The sequence below is a fragment of the Neovison vison genome, chromosome 4 (genome assembly GCF_020171115.1).
Source record: "Neovison vison isolate M4711 chromosome 4, ASM_NN_V1, whole genome shotgun sequence".
Lineage (NCBI taxonomy): Eukaryota > Metazoa > Chordata > Mammalia > Carnivora > Mustelidae > Neogale > Neogale vison.
In genome coordinates, this window is record NC_058094.1 from 123,590,866 (window position 1) to 123,609,220 (window position 18,355).

The 18,355-nt window shown below is 37.4% G+C and overlaps 1 protein-coding gene across 1 annotated transcript in view; it reads right to left on the minus strand.

Annotated features, from left to right (window-relative positions):
• Positions 1–18,355, minus strand: part of AMPH (amphiphysin) — a 269,962-nt gene that overhangs the window by 54,985 nt on the left and 196,622 nt on the right. Inside the window, exon 12 of the mRNA XM_044245644.1 lies at positions 1,700–1,816. Within this exon, the coding sequence (XP_044101579.1) occupies positions 1,700–1,816 (117 nt within the window). The remainder of the gene's footprint in view (positions 1–1,699; positions 1,817–18,355) is intronic.

An 18,355-nucleotide genomic window follows, 5' to 3' on the forward strand; every position in this document is an offset into this window, starting at 1 on the left:
CAAAGAAGCTCTGACAAGGAAGTATTCTGAATGAGATGTGCATTCATTTTCTGCTTTCCTTGGCCACCAACATAGAACCTCAAAACTTGCTGACAATTATTATGTTAGCATTTCCCAAAGTATATCTTAGAGTACATTCCAATAACTGTTAATAAACTTTCATTAAAACAGATTTCTGTGGTCAAATTTGGGAAACTCTAAGTTAAACATGTCTATACAGTTTTTTCTTTTAATTGTAGAACATCTTGGAAGCTTTACTATTCCAATGCATATTACGACTCTCCTTTTAAAAGGGAGTTAATAGAATTTTCCCAAACATTTATCTAAGAGACCCATTTTTGCAAAATATCTTTAAGGCTAGTATCTGATCTGCATACTAGTTATTTCCTTTATTAACATCTCAGATTTTATTGTTCCTATATTAAAACAGGGAGGCCTTTAAAAACCCAGTCACATTATGGAATAAAGCATGGATTAGGAGAAGCTTATTTATCAAGGTTTATACTAAGGTTATTATGGGGTTTTTTTTAAGATTTTATTTATTTTATTTGACAGACAGAGATCACAAGTAGGCAGAGAGGCAGGCAGAAAGAGAGGGAGGAGGAAGCAGGCTCCCTGCTGAGCAGAGAGCCCAATGCGGGGCTCGATCCCAGGACCCTGGGATCATGACCTGAGCCGAAGGCAGAGGCTTTAACCCACTGAGCCACCCAGGCGCCCCAGGTTATTATGGTTTAACTGTAAGGTATCAGAAGACTTCAAGACTGAAAAATTGAGTGAGGTCTCAATTCTCAAATTTAGTTTTTTAATATACCTTCATTAATTAATTTGAAATATACTCTAGCATCTTTGGATTTGCCCAAATTTAAGTGTGAGCCTCCAAGCACATCAAAAATACGGATATAAAAAAATTTCTGTTTAGCCAAATTTTGAGTTAACCTCCTTTCATGAGCATAGGCAATTGTAAAGGATGTCTACTGCTGAAGAATCACCCAGAAGTCATTACCAAGCCCACCTCCAAGATCCCTCTGCTGGAGAACACTGTGGCGATCACTATGGAAGTAGGGAAATGTTGAGGGTGAGGAAATGATGAGCAAGGACAAGTTAGATAAGCAAGGCCTACTCTGGTCATAGTCAAGATCAAATGAGGGAAGCTTCTGGAATGTGGAGGAGGACAACATCATCGAGTTCAAAACTACCAAGACTGGAAAGCATTTCTGTTGGGGCATAATTTCAATGTTATTTCTAACATGCTTTAGTCTACAAAACGTTAAGGAAGGAAAGTGGAGAAAACAGTAAGTTTAAGCCCAGAGCCAAAAGAGCTTCATTTAGAGAAGCCAGAAAATGTACTATTCGAAGCTGAACACTCTGAGGGCAAACTAATACTGACAATAATACTGACAATATTACTGACAGTAATACTGACAATTACTCGGAGATGGAGGATTCCTGGGCAAACTGGAATGCATGGCTATCCCAGCTCTATGTACAGAGAATGCTAATTGTGGGGGGAGCTTTGGAATGAACTATGCATAAGGTCCTTTTTCTACCCTTCCTTCCCATTGGGTGATGTTTGTCAACTCCAAAGAAAAGTAAATAGTCACTTGCAATGGGCGAGGTTCCTGGACAGGCATCAGCTGCCTTACAGAACTTATTCAAGTTCTGATATGGCACCCCCAAAACAAGAACCACCAATGGATACCTGCGACATGGGGGAATGAGTCACTCCAGCAGAACCTGGAGGGGCCACCTCAGGCTTGAAAGGGTCGAAGTCCAGATCCAACAATGTCTCCTCTTTCTTCACCTCAGGGACTTCATTCTGTTAAAATGAAACAAAAAATAGTGTGAGACTTTGTGATATAATCCATGTATGATCCTCAACACCACTGAATACCCCCAAAGCAGGCTCTGGTAGTTTCCAGAGTTAACTTCCCTTCATGAGCACAGTGATGCAACTCACCCATAAGCTCCCAGAGTTCCCAGGAAATGTGATGAAGGGGGAAATAATCAACCCTGGACAGCTACAATCTCAGACACCCAGGAACGTGACCTGACTTTTAATTCCTCTCCTTGTCCGGGGGTGCCTGGGTGGCTCAGTGGGTTAAAACCTCTGCCTTTGGCTCAGGTCATGATCCCAGGGTTCTGGGATCGAGCCCCGCATCGGGCTCTCTGCTCAGCAGGGAGCCTGCCTCCACCTGTCTCTCTCTGCCTGCCTCTCTGCCTGCTTGTGATCTCTTTCTGTCAAATAAATAAAATAAAAATTAAAAAAAAAAATCTTCTCCTTGTCCTGGTCTGAATCCAGCCAATGAAGAGAATGTCTGAGAGGTATATCCTGATGTCACCAATATCCAAGGACTCCCCTTTGCTAGTTCAGAAATCTCTGATCAAGAATTACAGATGATCAGATGGCTTGGATCCATTCTGTAGCCCACTGCCATAATATCCCCTATGAAGTTAGTATGTAAAAAGGAAGGGACACCGTCTATTGTGACTACATCCACCTGCCTCATGCCCTTGGAGGGACCCTGTCCCTTGATCTAATTATTATATGATCATTCTTCATCCATAATGCTGTTGGTCTCCACTGTGTATATGAGGGAGGGAGGGTGAAAGGGAAGATATGGGGAAAGAACCATGTCTCCCAACAGTCGCTGGAAAATAACATTCATGGTTTAGAAAGAGGTAAAACAAATAAGACCTAGGATAAGAGTCCTGCTATGATAATAGCAAAACATTTAAAATAGTGAACATTAATATTTGTTCACTTATCATTATATTAAAAAATAACATGGGCTTTGAAGTTAGCCTATCCCTGGCTCAAGTTACATAGTAAGGGTAGAGCTGAAATAAAGTCTCTATAAACTACCATGGTGAATAGAACTGGGTCAGTTTTCAGAGAATCAAGTTACATGTGTTTAATATTTGATATAAGTTTCAATTTTGACCATCTTTTACCTAGTAATTGAAAGGTCACAATCATGAATAAAGCACATGTAAGAATAGGGATGTTCGGAGGCACCTGGTGGTTCAGTCAGTTAAACGTCTGCCTTTGGCTAAGGTCATGATCTCAAGGTCCTGAGATGGAGTCCCACATTAGGCTCCCTGCTCAGTGGGGGGCCTGCTTCTCCTTCTCCCTTTCTCTCTCAAATAAATAAAATCTTTAAAAAAAAAGAATAAGGATGTTCAGAGAAAGATCTTATTTATTTGTTTGTTTGTTTATTTTCTTTGAGAGAGAGCAAGTACACACACATGAACACGTTGAGAGGCAGAGGGAGAAGGGAGAGAAGCAGACTACACACTGAGTGAGAAGCCCCATATGGGCCTCAGTCTCATGACGCTTCTATCATGATCTCAGCCTAAATTAAGCGTAATTAATATCAATCATAGACATAAAATTTAAAACTGTATGTAAAACTTTGAGATATAAAAGATAATACTTTTTTTAGTACCTATACTCACTGGAGTAGAAAATCTGTTTCGATATCATGCTACAGGTTTTGAGCTATCTATTTTGCAGTATAATTATTCTTAAACACTTTTAAAATTTCACAAGGATAATGCTATTCTGATATCCCTGTTTCTTTAATAATTACAATCACAAAACTATCAACAGATTCCTTTGGCCCCTATTCAAATCTGCATCAGTTCTGTTTTTCACCAACATTTATATTGATACAAATCATATTTTTTGTGAAATTCTGTGAACACCAATATTCATTCTGAATGTGCTAGACACTGTTCTGAGAACTTAATACATATAAATATTAACTCAGGTTAGGACACTTTGCTGCCATCTAATGATAACCCTAGAACACTTTTATTGCCTTCAAAGAATTACCTTCCTAGAGTGCTCAAATGTATTCATTTCACTTTCATCATCTAATCCTTAGAAAATTCTGGGGTAGCGGCATCATTTCTCCATCTGGGGATGAGGACAATGGGCTAAATGAGCTTAGCTACTGTCCTGGTTCCCTCGGCTGCCTTGCAGCTGAGGCCGGACTGAAACAGCTGGATGCCCTGGACTCCGATGCTATTCCAGACTGCTACTAGGACCTGGTTTCCCATCTCTCAAACAGGCAACCCTGAGGATCTGCAGAGGAACTCCTGACAGTCTGGAAATGCTTCATAAAATGTTAATCCCTCCAAATACGTCCATTAATCCTCCATGAGCATAATGGATCCCCCTTAGGAACTTCAGATGGGAATTTAGACATCAGGGATGAAAAGACTATACGGAGCTATGCTTAGACTTTGCGATGGATCTGGGTTTACACCCAGTTTTGCCACTTGCTAGCTGTGTCTCTCTGGGCAATTAGTTCAGTTTCTTTTCTTTCTTTTTTTTTTTTTAATATTTTGTTTATTTATGTCAGAGAGACAGAGAGAGAGCAAGTAGGGGAGAGGGACAGCGAGACAAGGAGGCTCCTGGTTAAGCAGGAAGCCTGATGCAGGACTCGATCCCAGGACTCCGGGATCATGACCTGAGCCGAAGGCAGATGCTTAATTGACTGAGCCACCCAGGTACCTCTAGTTCACCTTCTTTGAGCCTCCATTTCTTCATGCATAAAATGTGAGTGATACAACCTAGTAAGAATACCGTGAGTATAAAGACAATGAATCCATTGTATATACTATATAAGAGATACTCTAAATGGAGATGGAAGCTACATGGTTGTTAATTATACTGGCAATTAAGTATATCTGTGTAAAACCACCATCTTCAAATATCTGTAATACCAGTGTGACTGCCTTCAAAATGTGCTGTTGGCATCTTCAAACTCAAATTCTATTTGGTTTTGCACCCTGAATTGTTGAGTGTTACCCTTAAGGCATTCATATCAAAGAGTAGTTGGGTAGAACTACAAAAAGAACAAAAAAGGAGTTGCCTGGTGATGTAATATTCCCTTATAAAATGACAAATCTGTCATTATATGTTGAATCACTGTGACATGTAATTCTCTTCAGATCGCATAAATCTTTTGCCTTTCACTTAACATTATAAAAGAAAACTAATCTCTCATTCCTTCTACCTGTGTTGCCATCAGAATAGATCTGATATGGTCCCAACATTCTTAAGCTTTTGTAAGCTAGAGCTTAAGTACTGTTTTACCATTAAAAGTCTAGAAGAGGTGAGGGCACCTGGGTGACTCAGGCTGTTGGGAGTCTGCCTTTGTCTTGGGTCATGAACCCAGGATCCTAGGATCGAGCCCCATGTCCGGCTCCTTGCACAGTGAGGCATCTGCTTCTTGCTCTCCCTCTGCCTCTTGCTCACCCTGCTTGTACTCTGTATCTCTTTGTGTCAAATAAATAAACAAAATCTTAAAAAAAAATTCTAGAAGAGGTGACCTAGAATGTGCTCTTAAGAAAGAAGACTAGATGTATAAACCAAAGGGGGAAAATATCCAATGGGAAAATCCTACCAATTATAATAATCTTCTATACTATATTTCATGAAGTGTCTTCCACTAGGAACATCTAAGCTTACGTCTGAAATACTGAACTTCTTCCAGTACAGGTATATCATTTGACCATAATCTTTATGCCTACTTGCCATGGCCTCCTAAAGGATGGTGTTTACTTCCTTATCCCTTGCCTTGGGGATGACCATCTGTCATTCTTTGGCCAATGGTTGTTAGTAAGTGTCATGCAAGCAAAGGCTTGAAATAGGCTTGCATGGTTGACTTGCTTTTTTGTAATCCTGCCACTCACCATGAAAAGCAAAAGCTTTGGGGCAACCACTGGTGAAGGAAGGTGGGAGACACAGGTAGTGCACCTGGGCACAACATGACTACCTTTCTCAAAACCCATGTTAAAGAGAAATTCTTAAAATTGGCCAGAGGAAAAGAATGTATTACTTCACAGAGGAAAAGACTGAGATTAATAGCAGATTTATCACCAGGAATAATGCAAACAAAAAGATGGTGAGGCAATACCCTTAAAGTCCTGAGAGAAAGAAACTTAGAATTCTGTGCTCCTTGCAAATATTTTTGAAAACACCAATGACATGACTATTTGTTCATACATAGAAAAACAAAGAATTCACTGCCATCAGATCCATACTACAACTAATGTGAAGGACATCATTCAGCCACAATAAGTGATACTAGATGGAAATATGGATCTATACAAGGAAATGACAAGCGCCAAAGGAATGAGAAATAGTAACTATGTAGGTAAGAATATATGACTTTAGTTATTATTTAAATTTACTTAAAAGATAATTGATTGCTTAAACAAAGTTAACAAAGTAACATGGCAACACCCATGAAACCAGTCAGAGATGTAAGATTACACATTTTGGATCTCTACGGGGCCAGAGGATCATCAGTCAAGGGGGTGCACCTTGCCCGGATAGTGGTTGATATTTTCAGCTGTACATCCTCTCAACCACAACTCAACAGAATGATGAGGAAGAGGAACCCCCAACAAAGAAAGAACCAGAGACAATGGCCTCTCCAGTAGATCTAGTGGATATGGATCCACACAATATGTCAGAGATAGACTTCAGGGTAGACCACAGTCAGGATGGAGACACTATTAATGGCAACACAGATGAAGGGAAGAAGTGAGAGCATATCTAACAGAAATTAAAAATGCTATCAATGAGATACAATCTAATCTAGATACTCTAATAGGTAGGATAAATGAAGCAGAAGAACATATTAGCAATCTAGAAGATAAACAGAAAAGAAGGAGCAGGAGGAGCCCTGAAACAAACAGCTTAAAATCCATGAAAACAGAATTAGAGAAATAAGTGACACCATGAAACATTCCAATGTCAGAATTATTGGGATCCCTGAGTGGGGGGTGAAGCGAGAGAGAAAGGACTAGAAGATAGCTCTTGGAAGCTAAAGACCATCCTGCTCAAGAATGTTTTGGTAAATCAGAAAATAAAAGAAGAACATAATCAATTCATGGAAACCAATGAAAACAAAGAAACAAAGACACATCATTGCAAAACCTATGGGATATGGCAAATACGGTCCTAAGGGGGAAATACATAGCCAAACACAACTCACTAAAAAAAAAAAAGAAAGAAAGAAAAAGAAGAAAAAACCTGAATATACAAACTCTCTTCACACTATTTAAAGAGCTGGAGAATCAAAAATAAATTATGAACAAGAAGGGAACAAGAAGGGAAATAATTAAGATTAGAGCAGAAATCAATGAATTAGAAACCAGAGATACAGTAGAACACATCAACAAAACTAGAAGCTGGTTCTTTGAAAGAATCAATAAGATCGATAAACCACTGGCCAGAGTAATCCAAAAGAAAAGAGAAGGGACCAAAATTAATAAAATTATGAAGGAAAGGGGTGAGATCATGACTAACATCAAGGAAATAGAAACAATCATCAGAAATTATTATCAACAGCTATATGCCAATAAGTTAAGCAATCTAGACAAAATGGATACATTCCTGGTAACCCATAAACTTCCAAGACTGAAACAGAAAGAAACTGACAACCTGAATAGACCAATAACTAGTAATGAGATTAGAGCAGTGATCAAAAACCTCCCAAAAAACAAGAGTCCAGGGCCTCATGGATTCCCTGGGGAATTCTACCAGACATTCAAAAAAGAAATAATTTGAGTTCTCCTAAAGCTGTTTCAAAAAAATAGAAACAGAAGGAAAACCTCCAGACTCTTTTCATAAGGCCAGCATTACCTTGATCTCAAAACCAGTCAAAGACCCCAACAAAAAGGAGAATTTCAGAACAACATCCCTGATGAATATGATGCCAAAATTCTCAACAAGATCTTAGCTAATAGGATCCAACAGTACCTGAAAAGGATTATCCACCATGACCAGGTTGGATTTATCCCTGTAATACAAGTGTGGCTCAACATTCACAAACCAGTCAATGTGATAGGACACATAAATAAGAGAAGAGAGAAGAACCACATTAACCTCTCAACTGATGCAGAAAAAGCATTTGACAAAAACAGCATCTATTCCTGATTAAAACTCTTCAAGAGTATAGGGATAGAGGGAATATTCTTCAATTCCTTGAAATCTATCTATGAAAACCCCACACCAAATAACATTCTCCATGGGGAAAACCAAGAGCTTTCTCACTGAGATCAGCAACACAACAAGAATGCCCACTCTTGCCACTATTGTTCAACATAGTACTAGAAGTCCTAGCAACAGCAATCAGACAACAAAAAGAAATAAAAAGTATTCAAATTGGCAAAGAGGTCAAACTCTCTTCGCAGATGATGTCATATTATATGTGGAAAACCCCAAAGTCACCATTCCCAAATTATTAGAACTCATACAGCAATTCAAATAATTTGACAGGATACAAAGTCAATGCACAGAAATCAGTTGATTTCTTATACACTAACAATGAAATTGTAGAAAGAGACATTGGAGAATCTATTCCATTTACATTAGCACCAAGAATCATAAGATACCTTGGAATAAACCTAACCAAAGAGGTAAAGGATCTATACTCTAAGAACTACAAAACGCACATTAAAGAAATTGAAGAAGACACAAAAAGATGAAAAAACATCCCACATTCATGGATCAGAAGAATAAACATTGTTAAAATGTCTGTGCTGCCCAGAACAATCTATAATTTCAATGCCATCCCATCAAAATACAAAGGGCATTTTTCAAAGTGCCAGAACAAACAATTCTAAAATTTATAGGGGCATAAAACACCCCAAATCACCAAGGAAATGTTGAAAAAGAAAATAAAGCTGGGGACATCAAATTGCCTGATTTCAAGCTATATTACAAAGCTGTGACCACCAAGACATCATGGTACTGGCACAAAAACAGATACATAGACTAATGCAGCAGAATATAGAGCCCAGATATGAATTCTCAACTCTGCGGTCAACTAATCTTTGACAAAGCAGGAAAAAATATCCGGTGGAAATAAGTCTCTTCAGTAATGGTGTTGGGAATATTGGACAGCTATATACAGAAGAATGAAACTCCACCATTCTCTTACACCATTCATAAAGATAAAGTCTAAATGGATGAAAGACATTAATGTGAGACAGGAAACCATCAAAATCCTAGAGGAGAACATAGGCAATAACCTCTTTGACATCAGCCACAGCAACTTCTTTCAAGACACATCTCCAAAGGCAAAGGAAACGAAAGTGAAAATGAACTTTTGGGACTTCATCAAGATAAAAAGCTTCAGCACAGCAAAGGAAAATCAAAAAAACAAAGAGGGAACCCATAGAATGGGAGGAGATATTTGCGAATGAGACTATAGACAAAGGGCTGATACCCAAGATCTATAAAGAACTTCTTAAACTCAATACCCAAAAAACAGATAATTATGACAGAAAATGGGCCGAAGACCTGAGCAGACATACCAGTAGACATTCTAAAGAAGACATACAAATGGCTAACAGACACATGAAAAAAATGTTCATCATCATTAGCCATCAGGGAAAGTCAAATCAAAACCACACTGAGATACTACCTTACAACAGTTAGAATGGCCAGAATCAACAGGACAGGAAACAACAAGTGTTGGAGAGGATGTGGAGAATGGGGAACCCTCTTACACTGTTGGTGGGAATGCACAGTGGTACAGCCACTTTGGAAAGCCGTGCGAAGGTTCCTCAAAAAAATGAAAAACAGAGATACCCTATGACCCTGCAATTACACTAAAGGGTATTGACCCCAGAGATACAGATGTAGTGAAAAGAAGGGCCATCTGTACCCTAATGTTCATTGCAGCAATGTCCACAATAGCCAAACTGTGGAAAGAGCCAAGATGCCCTTCAACAGATGAATGGATAAAGAAGATGTGGTCCATACACACAATGGAATATTACTCAGCCATCAGAAAGGATAAATACCTAACATCTGCATCAACATGGATGGGACTTGAGGAGATTATGTTAAGTGAAATAAGTCAAACAAAGTCAATTATCATATAGTTTCACTTGTTTATGAAACATAGAGAATAACATGGAGGGCATTAGAAGTAGGAACAAATAAATGAAGGGAGAGAAATCAGAGTGGAAGATGAACCATGAAAGACTATGGCCTCCAAGAAACAAAATTGAGGCTTTTAAATGGAAGGGGGTGGGGGATGGGTGAGCCTGGTGATGGGTATTAAGGAGAGCACAGATTGTGTGGAGCACTGGGTGTTATACACAAACAATAAATCATGAAATACTACATCAAAAACAAATGATGTACTCTATGGTGACTAGCATAATGCAATTTAAAAATAAGAAACATTAAGTTATTTTTACATTAAAAAGTAAGATCTAGGGGGAAAAAAGTAAAATCTATAACAGAAATAGTAGAAAAATCAGAAATGAGGAAATGTACATATATTACTGTAAATTTTCTTATATTACACCTGAAATACTATACCTGAAATGGTGTACTACTATTTGAAGGTAGACTGTAATAAATTAAAACATGTACTTCAAGCTGTAAAGCAACTACTAAAATAAGAAAACAAGTTATAGCTAATAAAATAAAAGAGAGTAATAAAAAAATCAATTAATTTAAAAGAGAGCAGTGAAAGGAGGAAGGGGGCTAAAATAGACGGCATGATAGAAAACAAATATTGAAGTGCTAGGTTTAATCTTCACCATGTGAATAACTACCTTGAATGAAACTGGTCTAATAATATAATGAAAAGCAGAGGTTATTAGATTGGACTAAGAAAGCAAGACTCAATAGATAATTGCCTCTAAGAACTGATTTCAAATACAGAGACACAAATAGGTTAAAAGTAAGAGGATAAAGAAAGATATAATATACCAGTCTAACCAAAAGACAGCTCAAATAGTTATACTAATGTCAAGAAAAGTAGATGTCAAATCAGAGAACATTATTAGGGATAAAGAAGGTCATTTCCTAATACAAAAAGACATTAATTCTTAATATTTATGCATTCAATCATAGAGTATGAAGATACATGAGGAACCAAGAAATCAGCAAAAGGGAATTTCCAAAATGCACAATATGGGGCACCTGAGTGGCTCAGTGAGTTAAAGCCTCTGCCTTTGGCTCAGGTCATGATCCCAGGATTCTGGGATCAGCCCCCCCCCCCCCCCGCATTGCTCAGCAGGGAGCCTGCTTCCCTCTCTCTCTCTCTGCCTACTTGTGATGTCTGTCAAATAAATAAATAAAATCTTTTAAAAAGAATGCACAATATTGTAGGGGAGATTTCACTAGACCTTCAAAGTTATAGAAGATACAGAAAACACCAAGACCCAGTTTGACCTCATTTACAAAACATTCCATTATAATAACAGAATACACATTCTTCTCAAGTGCATGCAGAACATGGAACATAATAGACACTATTCTGGAACAATGAACAGGTCTCAATAAATTTAAAAACATTCAAGTCACACAAAGTATGCTCTCTGACAACAGTGGAATTAAGTTTGCAATCAGTAAGAGAGTTATCTCTGGAATTGACAAAATTACAAAAATAACCTGATAAAAGAAACCAAAAGAAGAAATCAAAGTGGAAATTAGAAATTATCTTGAATTAAGAATGAAGACAATGCACCAAAATTTGTGAGATGCTGCTAAAACAGTATTTAGGGGAAATTTATAGCATTAAATCCCTATATAAGAAAAGAAGGAAGGTCTCAAATCAGTAACTTCAGCTTCTACCTTGCAAACTAGCGGGGGAAATACACACAGCAAATAAAATTCTAAATAGAAATGGGGAAAATTATGCAAATCAGAGTGGAAATGAATAAAATAGAAAATGAGAGTGAGAGAGAGAATATCAATAAAACCAAAAGGAAGTTTCCCTGAGAGGACTGATAAAATTCATAAACCTCTAGCCAGATTGATCAAGGTGGGGAAAAAAAGAGAAGACACAAATTAGCTGTATCAGGAATGAAAGAGGGAACATCACCACACATAGTAAAAAAGAAAAATAAGGAAGTATTTATTATAAATCACTTCATTCTAATACATTTAACAATTTAGATGAGAGAGGCAAATTTCTTGAGAAATACAAACTTACACATATAGAGAAGCCAAATCACTATGTTGTACATCTGAAACTTATGTAATATTGTGTGCCAACTACACTCAAATAAAAAATTTTTAAGAGAGAAACAAAACAAAACAAAAACTCCTCAGGCATAGATGGCTCCTCTGGTGAATTCTACCAAAGAAGTAGGGAAGGGAAAAAAATACCAATTCTACACAACTGGAGAGGAGTGAATATTTCCCAATTCATTCTATTAGGAAAGAAGTACTCTGGTACTAAAATCAGAAAATGACATAAAAAAAAACACCCTATGGACTGATGTTCTTCATCAACACAAATGCAAAAATGCTAGAGAAAGATTTAACAAACTGAATGAAAATATATATAAAAATGAATTGTATCATGACAACTGGTGTTTATCTCAGGAATGCATGATTAACTTAACACATGAAAACTAATGAATGTAATTCATCATATTAACAACAACAAAAAAAACTCATATGATCATCTTGATAGATGCAGAAAAAGTATTTGAAAAAATCCACATTCATTCCTGTTCAAACTCTCAACAAAGTAGGGAAAAAAGGCAAATTCCTCAACCTGATAAGAGTATCTATGAAAACCTACAGCTACCACCATGTTTAATAATGAAAGACTGGATGCTTTTCCCCTAATATCAAGACAAGGATGGCCGCCTCACCATTTCTATTCAATAATACACTGGCAGCGCTAGACAGTAAAATTAAAATAAGCAGAAAAAAGCAATAAAAGTCATCCAGAATAAAAAGAAAAAGTAAAACCATCTTTATTCACAGAAGATATGATCACTTATACAAGAAAATCCATGAAAATCTATTAAAAAAGCTACACAGGAACTAATATAGAGGTTAAACAAGGTTGCAGGATATAGCATTAATACACAAAAATCAGTTGTATTTATATGTAATGGTATGAACAATCAGAAACTGAAATTTTAAAAATATGACTTACAATAGTACTAAAAATATGAAATACTTAGAGATATACCCAGATGAGAAATACCTGTATACAGAATACTATAAAGCACAGCAAAGATAAATCAGAGAAGCCCTTAGTAAAGGGAGAGCTATACTGTGCTTATGGGTCACGTAATACAGTATAATTAAGATGTCAATGCTCCCAAAACTGATCTTCAGATTCAATGAAAAACCAACCAATATGTGTACTGGGTTGAATACTATGCCCCATGCCCCCAAAATTCATGATCACAAGGAACCTGTGAATGTGATGTTATTTGACAAAAGAACCTTTGCAGATGCAATGAAATTAAGACACAGTCATACTGAATTAGGATGGGCCTTAATGCAATGACCAGTGAGCTTATGAGAACAGAGAAATTAGGACACACAGACACAAGGAGAATGCCATGTGAAGATACAGAGCACAGAGCACACAGACACACAGGGAAAATGCAGTGTGATGACCGAGGCAGAGACTGGAATAATGTTCTAGGTGCCATGGAACACCAAGGACTGCCAGCAACCACCGAGAGAGAGGCAAGAAAAGATCCACCCAGACCTTCAGAAGAAGCATGGTCATGCTAATCTCAGACTTGATCATGACCTTGACTGCGGATGTCTAGCCTCCAGAACTGTGAGACAATAAATGTCTGTTGGTATAGGCCACCCAGTTCATGGTTCTTTGTTAAAACAGTCCTAGGAATCTAATAAATTATCCCAGAAGGTGTTTTTGTAGAAATTTACATATTGATTCTAAAATTCATATGGAAATTCAAAGGATCTAGAATAGCCAAAACAACTCTGAAAAAAGAATAACAAAGTTGAAGGACTAATCTTATCTGATTTCAAGACAGCTTTACAGAAAGTGGCAGTAATCAAGATAATATGGTACTGACATAAAAGATAGGCAAATGGATCAATGGAAAAATCATAAAGTTTAGAAACAGAACCACACACATATGGATAACTAATATTCCACGAAAGTATAAAGGCAATTTAGTAGAATAAGGACAGACTTTCCAACAATCACACATCATTAGTGAAGAAATAAACTTCAGCTCATACTTTAAACCATATTAAAAAATTAACTCAAAAATCGGTCACAGACCCTAATGTAACACCTTATGCCATAAAACTTCTAGAAGAGAACACAGGAGACAATCTTTGTGACCCTGGTTAGACAAGATTTTTTTAGACGAGACATGAAATGTCTACTTCTGGAAAAAGAAATACATGGACTCCACAAAAATAAAAACATTCTACTCTTCAAAAACTCTCTTCAAAATCCTGATAGATGTAGAAAAAGTATTTGAAAACGACAAGACAATTTGAATGACAAGGTAAGTCACCTACTGGGAATAAATATTTGTAAATCATATATCTGATAAAAGACTTGCATCCAGAATATATAGGGATTCTCAAAACTCAATCAAAGAAATAAATACAACAGCAAAAGTTTTTCACAGACACCAGTGACGATACACTGGTTTCATAATGTCCTCCACACTTATCCATAATGTCACAAATGGCAGGACTTATTTTTTAAGGCTGAATATTCCACTCTGTATATACACATTTTCTTTACTCATTCATCCACTGACGGACACTTAGGTTATTTCCATGTATTGTCCCTCATGAATAATGCTGCAGTGACCATTTGTGATTTCATTTCCTTGAAATAAGTACCCAGAAGTGGGATTGTTGGTTCATCAAGTAGTTCTATTTTTAATTTTTTGAGGAAACCCCATACTGTTTTCCATAGTAGTTTTATCAATTTCCATTCCCATCAACATTCCTAGCAACAGAAATTGCAACCAACACTTGCAATTTCTTGTCTTTCTGGTGATAGCCATTCTAACAGGTGTGAGGTGAGAGTTCACTGTGATTCTGATTTACGTCTCTCAATGGTTAGTGGTGCTGAGGACCTTTTCCTTTGCCTGTTAGCAACCTGTATGGCTTCTCTGGAGAAATGTCTAGGTGGGTCCCTTATCCGTTTTTAAATCCAAATATTTTATTTTTTTTATTTTTATTTTTTTGCTATTGCATTGTGTGAGTTCCTTATATATTTCAGATAGATGTTTGCAAATATTTTCTCCCATTCCTTAGGTTGCCTTTATACTCTTGATTGTTTCCTTGGTTGTGCAGAAGTTTTTATGCTAAGTAAATTAAGCCAGACACAGAAAAACAAATGATCTCACTTACATGTGAAATCTAAAATAATAAAAATCATGGCAGTAGAGAGTAGAATCGTGGTTGCCAGGGCTTAAGGGGAGGTGGAAATAGGGAGATGTTGGTTAAGGGGTATAAAGTTTCAGTTAACCAAGTCCTAGAGATCTATAATATTCAGCATGGTGACTGTAAGTAAAAATAGTGTATTACAGACTTGAAATTTGCCAAAATATAGATACTGAGTTTTCTCACATCAAAAACAATAATTTTTTTAAAAAGGTATCTATTTGAAGAGATGGATATGTTAATTAGCTGGGTTGGGAGGATTATTTCACAATGTGTACATATATCAAAAAATAAAGTTGTATACCTTAAACATATACAATTTTTATTTGTCAACTATACCTCAGTTGAGCTGGGAAATAAAGAAGGTAAGCAGATGTCAAATGAGTACATGAAAAGATGCCTAACATCATTAACCATTAGAGAAGTCTAAACTAAATTGCAATGAAATAACACTATACACTTACTGGAACAGCTAAAATTTAAAAAACTAGCCATACCAAGTGTTGGCAAGGATGTGGAGAATCTGAAATGCTCATGCAATGTGGATGGAAACTCAAATAGTATAATCACTTAGAAGTTTGGCAGTTGAAAAGTTAAACTTATTCCTCCTGTATGATCTGGTACCCAAAGAAATAAAAGCATGTGTACACACAAACATTTGGATACAGATGTTCACAGTACCTTTATATATAATAGCCAAAATCTGGAAACAACCCAAATATCTGTCAATAGATGAAAAATCCCTCAAACCCTGATATGTCCATAGAATGAGATACTACTCAGCAAAGAGAAGAAATGAACTGCTGATACATGCTACAAAATGGATGAACCTCATGATAAAGATGCCGAGGAAAAGAAGCCAGACCAAAAAGGGTACATTCTGTACGATTCCATCTACACAAAATTCTAGGAAATGCAAATGAACATACAGGGACAGAAAGATGAGTGTCTGCCTAGAGAGTGCAATATGTGGAGAGGAACGGTGGCGATTATAGACACAAAGGAGCTTTGGGGGTCATTATCTTGATCCTGGTGATGGTCTCATGGGTGTACACATATTTCTAAATTATCAAAATGTATACTTTAGGGGCACCTGTGTGGCTCAGTCAGTTAAGCTTGACTCTTGATTTGGGCTCAGGTCATGATCTCAGGGTCTGAGATCAAGCCCTGCATCTGGCTCTAGGCTGGATGCGGAGCCTGCTTAAAAGTCTCTTTCTCCTCTCCCTCTGCCTTTGTGATGAAAAGTACATTTGTAAGAGTGAGTTTTGCTGGAAAATATCACTACACGTTTAAGCTTTTTGCTTCTCTGTAATTGACTATTTTTTTGTGTTTACAAGGCATCCTTTACGGCATTATTCTTTTTATTTTTAAGATTTTATTTATTTATTTGATAGACAGAGATCACAAGTGGGCAGAAAGAGAGAGGGAAGCAGGCTCCTTGCTGAACAGAGAGCCGGATGCAGGGCTCGATCCCAGGACCCTGAGACCATGACCCAAGCCAAAGGCAGAGGCTTAACAAACTGAGCCACACAGGCACCCCTTTATTTAATAATGTCCCTTTATGGCATTATTTTTATAAGCATATAAGGTAACAGAGATTTCAATTTACAGTAGAATGGTGGCTGCCACGGTTTAAGAGGGGAAATAGGGAGATGTTGGTTAATTTGTAAGTAAAAACTTGACTGTAAGTAAAAACAGTGTATTACACACTTGAAATTTGCCCAAAAAAAAAAAAAAGATACTAAGTGTTCTCACATCAAAAACAATAAGAGTCACACAACATTTAGAGTCTCCAAAACATCCCCAGGGTTGCATGCAGACACACACACACACACACACACACACACACACTGATTTCTTAATGGTAACACAATATTTCAGTGATCCAGATGACAGTAAAGCCGAAGGTACTATTTCGTCCCAAGCATTAGGTTTTTATTCTTTTATTAAACATATTTTTTAAAAGATTTATTTATTTGAGAGAGAGACGTGAGAGAGAGCATGAGAGAGGAAAAAGTCAGAGGGAGAAGCCGACTTCCCGTGGAGCTGGGAGCCCGATGCGGGGCTCAATCCCAGGACTCCAGGATCAAGACCTGAGCTGAAGGCAGTTGCTTAACCAACTGAGCCACCCAGGCGCCCCTCTTTTATTAAACGTATTTTTAGGACATTTACTCTATTCTAAATATTTTGCAGGACACTTATTATCTTCCCAGTAAGGCAGAGAGGTCAGATTAGGAAGCTTAAGACAGAAAGCTTAAATAAACTTTTTTGGAAAAAGGCCCACTGGGAGTTATTTTTCACGTCACAGACATGTCTTTTATGGAAGGGTCACAAAATAGCTCATAATTTATAACAGTGAGTAAAGTTTTAACATTTCATTTGTAATGCATGCAGTGGCCTAAGGGAACTTAACCTTATGACCAGAAGCCTGTGACAAGACCACTACAGATGGGTACATCACCGTTAATGTGAGCGATGGCAATAGCTATAGTATACTGCCGAGGCTCGAGAGATTTAGATTTGAAATCACAGAATGGGACATCATTCAACCATTTCATGGGACATGGTCAAGTATTTGTTCTACAGCTTTTATTATATAAAAATGCTAAAACAATACAATGAAGATCCATTTACCCGTCACCTAGGCTTGTCACAAATGTTACCACATTTGGTCTATGTGCCTGTTTATATAATCTTGCAAATGTTTCCATGAGCTGACACACAGCAAACTAAACTTTCTAAGGAGCTGTTCCCCTAGGGGGGTTGGTTTGGAAACAAGATGGTAGATGGTACAGCCATCCTTAGTGTAGTACCTCATGAGTTTGCTTGTTGGCCTTACACACACTCTGAGTAAGAGGTAACAACTGACAGTACTGAGAAGAGGGACGGAGGAGAGAGGGATAGGGCCTGTGCTTGAAGTGACATTCTGTGATGATCACTGGATGAAAAAAGACCCTCCTATCACCACATCTGGAATTTAGTATAATCACTGATATATAACAACCTGAAGGACTTTGCTAATATTGAAAACCCAAAGAAGTTTCTACAGAACATGGATCCTGAACATTAAGGAGAGAAAGAGTTAAAATGGATCTGTCCAATTTACTGGGCATCTAGTATCCACTATCTTCCAGGTGCTTAAGATGCTGGCAGGTGTGGTCTATAGGCTTC